Raw genomic sequence first — 10443 nt, 5'->3', positions numbered from 1 at the left:
CAAGATACTGCGGGCGGCGTCGACATGCTGAGGTGTGTCTCCAACTCTTGGTCAACACCTCAGCTGGTTTCTCATCGACTCCTTCAGCTACGGCAGTCACAGGTTCTCGATCCAACACGCTGTAAACGAATAGCTGGTGAGAGTATGCAGTACGGAGATGGCGAGCACTCCACCTTCGTAGTTATATTTTGTCTTCTTTCTTCGCATTCGTGCATTACTGTTATGTACTGAAGACCGAACTGTAGCTTGGATGCGCAGTGATTTTATCAACATGTCCACCATCCCGTGATTAGGTCCTTTCCGAGAAGGACCGAAATTTTTATCGAGCTGAGCCACTCGACCATTGCTTCCCTCGCTGTCGTGCCTTCAAGGTAGGTCTTGCATCACTCTTCTCTACCCTATGCTAACATCACTACTATCACCACAGCTCATCTCGGACGTCCGGTGCGCCGATCGTGATTTTCACCAGACCTTAACAATCTCCGAGCTCGCGTCTGGTTCGACGACGGGAACGTTGACCTCGTTGCCGACGGCCGCACCGGTTCTGCGTCCACCAGGCCCGCTCCATCCTCGCGCACAGGTGGGACGTCTCTCAGCCCTCTACCCCCGGTGCCACAGATGCATCCCTGCGGTCTACGCGTCCGAGGACCAGCCATTCGAGATTCTCGAGTTCCTCCGCGTGTTCTGCGACGGTCCTCGATAAGCCCGCCGCCGCTCATCAGGTTTGGTACACGCTGACTGACCTCTCCCGAGTCCCCAGCTGCTTCATGCCCGCGACGACATGGCCGATCCCGGACGTCTCCGCAGCTCGACGACCTCGCCGCCGCCGCCGCCGCCGCCATGTCCCGGCTCGTGACGGTGTTCACGAGCATCTGGACCAAGCACGGCGCGCACGCCGTCTCGCTCGAACCGCGTCGGCTCCGTGTGAGCCTGATCCCTTGGAGCGCACCGGCCGCCGCGAGATGCTGAAGGAGCCCGACGGACCTGGGCCGCACCTGCTCGAATGCGGAGTTGGGCGGTCTGCCGGGCGCGGGCGCAGGAGGAGATGGGGACCTGTGTGCGGAGGCTGCAAGCGTGCTGGGACGAGATCCAGGGGAGGAGGAGTGCTGGCCCGCACTGGTGGACATCTCTGGTTGGGGAGACGCGACCATGCTGGTCCGTAGGGTACTTGCATCCTTCTCTGTGCCACGGCATCCTCGCACTACAGTACGTACGCCGAACCGAACGCTGGCTCTATGAACACACGCTTTGCTTCACCGATGAACAATTCGTGGCCGAAACTAGCCACTGTGTGGTGCACTGAGCACGAGCACATCCTCCCGTTTACCTCAGGCCTGAAGAGAGCGTACACAAGCCAACCATATGGAGTGTACGCCGGCCGTTGAGCTCTTGAGCTTGACGTACAAAATGCAGCAGGAAATTGCGTAGGTCGATAACACCCAGCGGCCTTGAGGCTCTCGTGGAGATGTCTCGGCGACGAGACATCAGGTAGCTGTCCGCACAGTGATCATACTTTGAACGCAAGGACGCCGGCGAAGTCACGATCACACGGGACGAAGGACTCTGAGCAGGGATGGACGATTAATGCGACGGGTGGACAGTAGCACATGCACGATTAGCGTGGGGGATACAATGCATACGATAGCGAACTTTTGTAATGCGGCCTTCGCCCACCGCTCCATCCTCCCACTCTCCCTCTTCCCCGATGACCTTCCCAAGACCCCTCCAGCACGGCGGAGAGCAAACGCGACACGACCGACGGAAAATGAAACTACGGGCGAGAGCGCCCGCTCACTCCTGGATCTTTGCGAGGATCTCCGAGTCCCGGAAGAGGTGGTACTCCTGCAACCCAACGTCTGCGTCAGCCTTGCATTCTTCTCGCCCACGCCCAGCGCCGGCCCGACCCGACGGAGCAGACGGGCAACAAGACAACGAAAAGACGCACCTCCTCGCCAACCTTAATCGGTGACCCGCCCCAACCGGGGAGCAGGACGCGGTCGCCCGCGGCGACGCTCATCGGGAGCGTCTTGCCGTCCTTGCCCGTCGCCCCAGGGCCGACGGCGATGACGGTCGCCTCCGGGAGCGGGCTGGTCGTCGCGGACGACGGGAGGAAGATCCCAGACGCGGTCTTCTGCGGGACGAGCGGGATCAGCGTTCGTGTATGGGAGGAGGGAGGGGAAGCGGGGGGGACGTGGCGACGTCGTGAGCGCGTGGCGTGCGTATATGCGCGCAGAACAACGCGGGACGGGCGGGGATCGACGACGACGGGTCACGGAAGAAGAGAAGAGACGAACCTGGTCGACCTTGAACCGCTGGACGAGGACGCGGTCGAAGAGGGGGATGACGGACTTGATAGACTTGAATGTCGCCTGGGCAGCCTGCGCCCGCGTCCACGTCAGCTCCGGCCCTCTTTCATACGCATCGAGACGGGCACGCACCATTTGTGAGGAAGAGGAAGGCAAGAAGGACGCAGAGAGGAGGGCTGGGGCGAAAGGCGGGAGAGGCGAGAGGGTGAGCGTGTCAGAGTGGCTAGGCGCCCGATGACTGTCCTCCGCCTTTTTCTCTCCCGCTTTGTTTGGTCTGGCAAACAACGGCAAGAACCGTCTCGAACAAGGCGGGCCTCGAGCTGGGGGCACAAATTATTGGTATTCGGGATATAGCGTGTGCGGGGGCATGTTATAGACTACAGTGCAAGGACGGCAGTAGACGATCGAGCAGGACGGAGGATGTGTGCGTACGACTACGGCCAACGACGGGGTGGATGGATGTGCGGAGAACGAGGGTGTGCGGAACCGAGTCCTAGAACGAAACCAAAAGGGAGACAAGGCAAGAACGAGCGTGCACGGACGCGAGCGTCCTTCAATCAATCGCCATATCCACGTCCATGTCCCCGCCCGCATCTCCGCCCTCTGCTCCTGCTGCCCGCAGCATCGCCGTCTCCCCCTCCGGCCCTGGCCCAACCGTGAGCTGCCGCGCGAGCATCCGCCGCGGCCCGTCGCTGTCCACCGTCGGTCCCGCGGCCGTCACAGCGAGGTACTGCCGGAACGCAGCGACTCGCGCGTCCGTCGTCCGAGGGTCCGTCATCCCCGTCGCCGTAGACGGTACCGCGTCCGTTGCCCATGGCACTGGTCCTTGCGGCCGGTACGACCACAACCGACTCCGCGCCCCAGAGGGTCCAGGGACCGCCGTCGGCGCCGTTGTCCCGGTGCCAGTGCTCGAGCCCGCGACAGGCGCCGTCGGTCGAGTCGTCGTGCTCGTCGCCGTTGTCGAGCTCGCGGAAGGGCCTGTGCCGCCCGTGGTCCGCCCCGCACCTGGCGCCGTGTTCCCGACCGTCACGCGCGAGGCGACGTCGCGCTGGAGCCGCTGCTCGGCCGCCATCGCGCGTGCCTGCCGCTCGCGCTCTCGAGCCTCCCGCCGCTCCGCTCGCCCAGGGTTCGCCGCGCCCGATGGAGGTGCCGCGGGTGCGTGGTGGTGGTGTCCGTGTCCGTGTGCCTGCGCGTGCTCACCCTCCTCGTCCGGGTCCTTCGCCGAGCACCAGAAGCGATGACCTTCCGACCACGCCGTGCTTTGGCACTCCTTGCCACAGTACTTCGCCTTCCTGCACCGTCGGCACTTGGCGAACTCGCGGGGGAAGCGCTCCCATTTGCCGCAGAGCACTGCGAGAAATCATTCGTCAGCAACGCCTCAAACACATCATATCAGAGGAGGGGTGCGCAAAACGCCGCGAAGAAAGGGACCCAAGGCGATAAGAACAAAACTCCTCACTGTTTGCGCACTGCCGGATCCCACCCCTGCTGTCGTCCTTCCGACACGCGTTCCGCATGATCACCCCCGCCCAGTACTGGATCTCCGGCGGCAGGCTCGGCGGCGGGTGCGCCGACTCGAGCTCGGACGAGCTGTGCCGGTACGTGAACCTCTCCACGAGCGCGAACAGGTTCGTCAGCCGCGGCACCGAGTTGTCCGTCCCCACAGTCGCCACCCCGTTCGCGCTCGGCGCCCGCTCCTTCTCCTTTCCGCGGCCCGTCGCGTTCTGGAACGCCTTGATCAGCGGGTTGCTCTCCCGTCCGAAGGCGGAGATGCTGCTTGAGGATCCAGACCCGCCTGCGAGCCTCGAAGTCGAAGCGGAAGCCGACACGGACGCAGACGAGCTCGCGCTGGCGGAAGTCGATGACGACGCCGACGCTGCCGCTGCCGCTTGCCCATTGGCAACCTGCGTCGTCGCCGGGTGGAAGCTTTGCCGCGGCTTGTAAAACGCCTGTCGGCAGTGCGGGTACTTGCTGAGATACGCGAGGAGCTGAAGCCCAAGAACGACGTCCTCATCCCGGTACGGCCCCGTGTCTACTTCCCGATGGTGGTGATGGTGGTGAGCCGCTGGCAATCCGGCTCCCGTTCCCGCAGCGCCGGCGCGGATGGTGTTCTGTCTCCCGGGCGTAGTTGCGTCCGCATGAGCGGGCTCGGCGAGGGCGAGATTAGGGGTAAGGAAGGCTCCGGCGGGGGCGCGGGGGGCTGTCATTGGCAGATTCGTCGTGCCCGCGCGCGGTGTGCGTTCGCCCGCGCCTGGATGTCCGTCAGCGACCGTGCGGGGTGCAGGAGGGCCGTCGAGCGCACCAGGAGCTCCGGGAGGCGCGCCCATCGCGAAATCGTCGTTAGTTTCTAGCGAGACTAGGCCGTCTTCGACGCCGACACCGGGCACACCACCCTCGTCGTTGATGATGATGTGCGCGTCCGATGGGATGTCGATCCCAGGTTGCCCGACGGTGGTGGGTGCAGCGGCGTCGGAGACGATGCCCACCGCGCGGCGGGAATGCGCGGTCCGGATCGTGCCTCCGTCGTTCTGTTGCCGCTCAGGAGAGGGCGAAGGGTTGTTGTCGTCACGGCTTGTGTCCATATCCACGTCGCCGTCTCCATCTCCATCATCCTCCGTCTCCGTCTCCGGGCGAGAGTTCGCCGCCGACGTCGAAGTCGAAGGCCCGGCCGAGTTGTCCTGGACAGGTCGAGCACGATGGGCCCTTCGGGCAGTGTTCGCAGGCTGATCCCACACGGGCTGTGCGAGAATGGTCCCGCTGCGATCCCGGCCTGGGACCACGACAGAGCCCGTGGGGGTGTTCGAGCGGTTCGGGGTCGCGTTCGTGGACGTCTCCGCCGAGGTGTCTTCCTCCTGCGCCTGCACGCGCGACGAGCCCGCGGGCGGCTGGGTAGCCTCCGTCTGCATCGGCTCCTGTCCTGCGGTCAGGCACACACGCACTCCGCCGCGAGTCTCGGTACGCACCTCATGCGATGTGTCGCCACTCCTCCCCGAGGGTTCGACCGCTCTCGCCTCGGGCTGCTCCGACACCTGGCGCTCGAGCGCTCGCTGGATCGCCGCGATGGTGTGCTGCTCGCGCTGCTCCCTCTGTTCCCTTGCCCGGATCTCCGATTGCGCCTGCCGCCGGGCGAGCCGTTGTTCGCGCGTCTCGCGAGGCATGCCATTCGCGGCGACAGCGGGGCCGACGGCGAACCCTTTGCTGGCGAGCCAGGCCTCGAGAATGCAGCCGACGACCTCGAGGGTGCCGGCCTCGACGACGCGGGAGCGGATGGGTTCCGAACCGCGGACGCCGATGTTGGCGATGCACTGGAAGGCGAGGGAGAAGCGGTAACCGGCGTGCTTGTCGTACGTCTTGGGGAGGAGGATCGGGGCCGGCTTTGGGGGGTGAGAGCCGGGTGGAGCGAGACCGTAGAAGATGGATGGGTTTTCGGGAGGTGGAGGAGAGAGGCAGAAGTCGCGGAGGATACGGACGAGGCGTTCGAGACCGCCATCCGCGGTCATGATCTCGCGTATGCGGGGCGAAGTGGATGTGAGATAGACGAGGTGGGTGAGGGAGTTGAAGAGCGGCAAGGACGAGTTGGTGTCCAAGGCTGGGAGAGACGGGGAGCGTTGGATGGCTGGGTTGGGAAACTGAGCGAAAGGGACGCACCTCGTCGGTCATAGAGCTGGGAGGAGATGCAGACGCAAGCCCTGTTCTGGGCCGGGAATGCGAAGTTGGATTCCCGCATGGTGGTGGGAGAGGAAGGAAGAGAGGCGCGGTAAGCGCACTGAGGAAGATTAGGATGCGTGCGCAGGTGTGGCGGGGCGGTCGGAGGCGGTCGTCGGGAGGGTCGTCGTCGTCGGAGCGGTCGATGTTGAGGTCGTCTGCGCGGCGCGGGCCCTGTGATCTGACTGATCCCTTGTTTGAGTCTGTTTTGACAGGTGGCTGGCATGGTCCAGGCGCCTCCGCCTCCGCCTTGTCCTGCGCCTTCTGCTCTTTTGTCTCGTTTGAAGACAACGCTCTGCGTATCCTTTGTGTCTTTTTCTTCCAACTACCACGGCCCTTAACACACGCAAGTCCCTCTTTGCTCCGTTTACAGTAGTTGCCGTCCGAGTGGCCGCGCCATCGCCGCGGCTGGCGACGATCTGTCACACCCGTCTTCCTCGCACCCTACCGTTCCTCGACGCTGGCGATCGTGACCCCCTCGGCTGGAAGACGGTGAGTAGCAGCCTTGTGCACGCTTGTGAGGAGAGGTTGCCGCTTAGATGGACATGCGGCCCGTGCGTGTTTCGTGCATGTCGGCCATCGGGCCCGAATCATACATAATGAAGCCAGTATATGCAAGTGTCCATTTTGTTGTCTTTGCTCCAGCCCAGGCCTGCCGTGTACATGTGCGTGGTACTCGTATTCACGCTCGTACTCGAACACGGCAGATTGACCCAAGTACCCCAGATACAAAGCGGATATCCGGGACATGGGCCCGTTTTCCCGGCGAGTGGTGGCTCGTGCAGAACGCGCAGCGGTCGGAAACAGATTTCTTCGAGGATCACCACGCGCGCACGCGACGATAAGCCAAGCCGCACCGATATGATGCGAAGACGTTAGTCTTACCACGGCCTCCGTCTGCCTCTGTCCGCCTGCCGACAAGGTGAGTGTTGAATAGATCGTCGTGCCTGGGAGTCGACGCTGAGATGGACGATGACGCAGGTGGATCGCGAGTGGCGGTACATAGCGATGTCACTGGTGGTGGACTGAAGCGCTGCCTCGGACGATGCGGTCGGCGAACAGTCGTCAGGTACGTATGCAGTCAGTTGTGCAGCCGCCTGATGAAACGGCAAGCCCTGGTAAGCCCGCAGCCGGCGCCCGTGGTCGGCTACGTAAGGATTTGAGTTACGGTCCGCGGACGACCTCGTGCGGGGTGGGCGCATGACGAGAGGTGTGGTGATGGACTGTATGCATGACCATCGACTGGGCCACATCCAGCCCTCTGAACTTGTTCATCGCTGTCCCTGGGTCACCCGACCACGACCAGCCGCCCTTTCCCTCGTCCGTCCGCCCGGTGGGACGCGCGGGTGGGGGGCGTATAAAGTCTCCGGAGGAGAATCCTCGCAAGCCGGTTGAGGTCCGACATTCGTGCTTCCCATCCACCTGCGTCTCCCCTTGCGCCGTCAATATGGGCAAAGGCGTGCGTCCCCTCTGTCCTCTCCTCCCCATCTACGCCCAACGCTGACGCTGAGCTTGTGTTGACAGTACAGCGCTTCAATCGCGTCTAACCCGGTGCGTGCCCCGATCCTTGATCGCTCTGCCACCATCGTCCCCGTTCCTGACCTTGGCCTCTCCTCGCCTGCATCTCCAGTACATCGTCGGCTCGTTCGCATGTATCGGCGGAGGCCTCTTCGGTCTGGACATCTCGTCCATGTCCGGAGTGCTCTCGAACCCGTCCTACAAGAAAACGTTCGGTAACCCCGGTCCCAACGCCCAGGGTGCCATCGTGGCCGCCATGCCAGCCGGCTCCTTCGTCGGCGCCATCGCTGTCTCCAAGCTCGCCGACCTCATCGGCCGCAAGTGGACCATCATCATCTCCGGCTGGATCTGGGTCCTTGGCTCCATCCTCCAGGCCGCTGCCGTCGTGAGTGTTGCCGTCCATACCCATCCCACCCCCGCATGCTCGTCCTCCGCGCCTATCCGCAGCCCTGGATCGCTCCCCCAACCGATGTCATCCCCTTCACCTCCACGTGCTGACTCTCGTCTGTGCAGAACCGCGGGATGCTCGTCGTCGGTCGTATCATATCTGGTATCTCCGTCGGCATTGCCTCCGCCATCGTTCCGCTCTACCAGTCTGAGATCACGGAGCCCCGAATCCGTGGTCGCATGGTCTCCCTCCAGCAATGGTCCATCACCTGGGGCATCCTCCTCCAGTACTTCGTCCAGTTCGGCTGCTCGTACATCGATGGCGTCGCGTCCTTCCGTATCCCCTGGGCCCTCCAGATGATCCCCGCCATCATCCTCTCTGTCGGCATGCTCCTCTTCCCCGAGTCCCCCCGTTGGCTTGTCGACAACGGTCGCGAGCAGGAGGCCCTCGAGATCCTCGCCGACCTCCATGGCAAGGGCGACCCCAACAATGAGCTCGTCCAGCTTGAGATCACTGAGATCAAGGACCAGGTCGAGTTCGAGAAGAAGGAGGGCGCCAAGTCCTACCTCGACCTCTTCAAGCCCGGCATCGCGCGCCGTGTCATGCTCGGTGCCTCACTCCAGATGTGGTCGCAGCTTTCTGGCATGAACATCATGATGTACGTCCCTTCTCTGCGCTCTTACTGTCCCAATGCTGAACCGTGTCCGCAGGTACTACATCATCTACGTCTTCCAGGGCGCCGGTCTCACCGGCACGCGCGGCAACCTCATCGCGGACTCCGTCCAGTATGTCCTCAACGTCGCGCTCACCGTGCCCGCCATCATCTACATCGACCGCTGGGGCCGCCGCCCGATGCTCCTCGCCGGCACCCTCCTCATGGGCTTCTGGCTCTTCCTCGTCGGCGGCCTCCAGGGCGGCTTCGGTGCCTGGGGCGAGGTCGACGGCTCTCGGGTCTGGGTCATCAGCGGGCACGAGGGCATCACCAAGGCCGTCATCGTCTTCTCCTACCTCTTCGTCTGCTCCTTCGCGATCACCATGGGCCCCGTCTCGTGGACGTACCCGGCCGAGATCTTCCCGATGCGCGTGCGCGCCAAGGCGGTCTCGTTCTCGACCGCCGCGAACTGGATCTTCAACTTCGCGCTCGCCTGGGCGGTCCCGCCCGGGCTGTCGAGCATCGCGTGGAAGACGTACTTCATCTTCGGCACCTTCAACTTCGCCGCCTTCATCCACATCTTCTTCATGTACCCCGAGACGGCCGGACGGACGTTGGAGGAGATCGAGGGTGTGTTCGCGCAGGGGCACATGTTTACTGCGTGGAAGGTCAAGCGCGACGTCGGGAAGAGGACGCTCGAGGACGTCAAGGTGCGTTTTGTTTCCTTTTCTATTTCCTTTCCGCGTTACGGTGCTGATGCGGCCTCGTTTCGTAGCACGACGTGCACGAGGTCGACAGTAAGGAGAAGCTCGAGGCCTGATCGCCTCCCTCGCTCTCCTCACCTCCGCTCGCTCGCTCCATCACTGCCTCCGACCTCAGATGCACATCCCCTCGCGCTCCCTGGCGAGCATGCTCTTACGATTCGTACACGACTTCGGCGCCTGCCAATGTATTATTACTGTATCCATGACCTTTCTTTTCCACCGTTGCTATCCTATGGGTGTAATACTTTGCGTCCAGGACTGCGAGACGGGCGTCGACGAGCCTGCGCGTTTGGGTTGACGTCATGCATCGGACGACACGGCTGACGCAGTGCGATCACTGAAGCACTGAGCGGCCATGCCGTCGATGGACCGGTGATGTCGATGGGGCGCGACAGGTGCGAGGGACCATGTATGTCCGTCGAGCGTGCACCACGGGAAGACGGCCTGACCGCTGCAGGCTGAGAGAGTGCGCGGAACGCGGGGCGGAGGACGGAAGGAAGATGCTGACGTGAAGACGTTGAGTGCGGCGATGTGGAGAGTGGGGGGAGGTCATGACGGGATCGACGGTAGATGCTCAATGCGGACGGCGAAGTTCTGATATGCTGAGGGCGGCGGTAGATGGACAGATGGCAGAAGGTGGGTAGCGCGCTCACGGATGGGGAGAATACTAGTACATGAGAAATTACGAGTCGTAGCAACGAGGGAGTCCGCGCGGGCATCGGAGAACTGTCTGAACGAACAGAGGAGTGAGCGTAAGCAGAGGCCTGGGTGTAGCGACCTCGTGGTCCCGGGATGTTGTAGCGAGGCAGACGGAGGTGGTTGGTAGCAAGCTCAACTGAGGAGACTACTAGGAGATATGGTATACTTAACTGAGACAGAAGCCGCAGGAACGGGGCGGAGAGTCGGGAGACGCAAGGCTACGGAATGTCCAGAAATGTCTACGGAATACAACGGAATACGGAGGGATGTCGATGAGGGCGGAGGCTTGTGTATTCGAACTGGAGGTGGGCTTGGCAGTCGGTTAGGACATTTGTAGGTCAAGCCGCGTCCGTGAGCAGCAACGCGGTGACGTCGACGTCTGCCTGGCCACATGGATTGCTTGCGTCGCGC

General features: G+C 62.9%; 3 protein-coding genes across 3 annotated transcripts; 1 reads left to right on the top strand and 2 right to left on the bottom strand.

Moving 5' to 3' along the window:
• Positions 1-1791: 1791 nt before the first annotated feature.
• Positions 1792-2441, bottom strand: BXZ73DRAFT_76543 (hsp10-like protein; the record flags this gene model as incomplete). The annotated part of the gene is made up of 4 exons (XM_048022459.1): positions 1792-1842; positions 1946-2131; positions 2295-2378; positions 2439-2441. 4 exons carry the CDS (start codon positions 2439-2441, stop codon positions 1792-1794), a joined length of 324 nt encoding a protein of 107 aa, XP_047879368.1.
• A 418-nt stretch (positions 2442-2859) lies between these two features.
• Positions 2860-6033, bottom strand: BXZ73DRAFT_76542 (uncharacterized protein; the record flags this gene model as incomplete). The annotated part of the gene is made up of 3 exons (XM_048022458.1): positions 2860-3656; positions 3766-5895; positions 5955-6033. The coding sequence occupies 3 exons, from the start codon at positions 6031-6033 to the stop codon at positions 2860-2862; spliced, it is 3006 nt and encodes a 1001-aa protein (XP_047879367.1).
• Positions 6034-7458: 1425 nt separating this feature from the next.
• On the top strand, positions 7459-9389 carry BXZ73DRAFT_76541 (general substrate transporter; the record flags this gene model as incomplete). The annotated part of the gene is made up of 6 exons (XM_048022457.1): positions 7459-7470; positions 7536-7562; positions 7642-7914; positions 8043-8575; positions 8628-9279; positions 9345-9389. 6 exons carry the CDS (start codon positions 7459-7461, stop codon positions 9387-9389), a joined length of 1542 nt encoding a protein of 513 aa, XP_047879366.1.
• Between the last annotated feature and the right edge of the window lie 1054 nt (positions 9390-10443).

The sequence above is a fragment of the Epithele typhae genome (assembly GCF_022376455.1).
Source record: "Epithele typhae strain CBS 203.58 chromosome Unknown BXZ73scaffold_15, whole genome shotgun sequence".
In the NCBI taxonomy this organism is placed as follows: Eukaryota; Fungi; Basidiomycota; class Agaricomycetes; order Polyporales; family Epitheliaceae; genus Epithele; species Epithele typhae.
The sequence above is the reverse complement of the archived record's forward strand: the minus strand, read 5'-3'. Positions and strand labels throughout refer to the sequence as shown.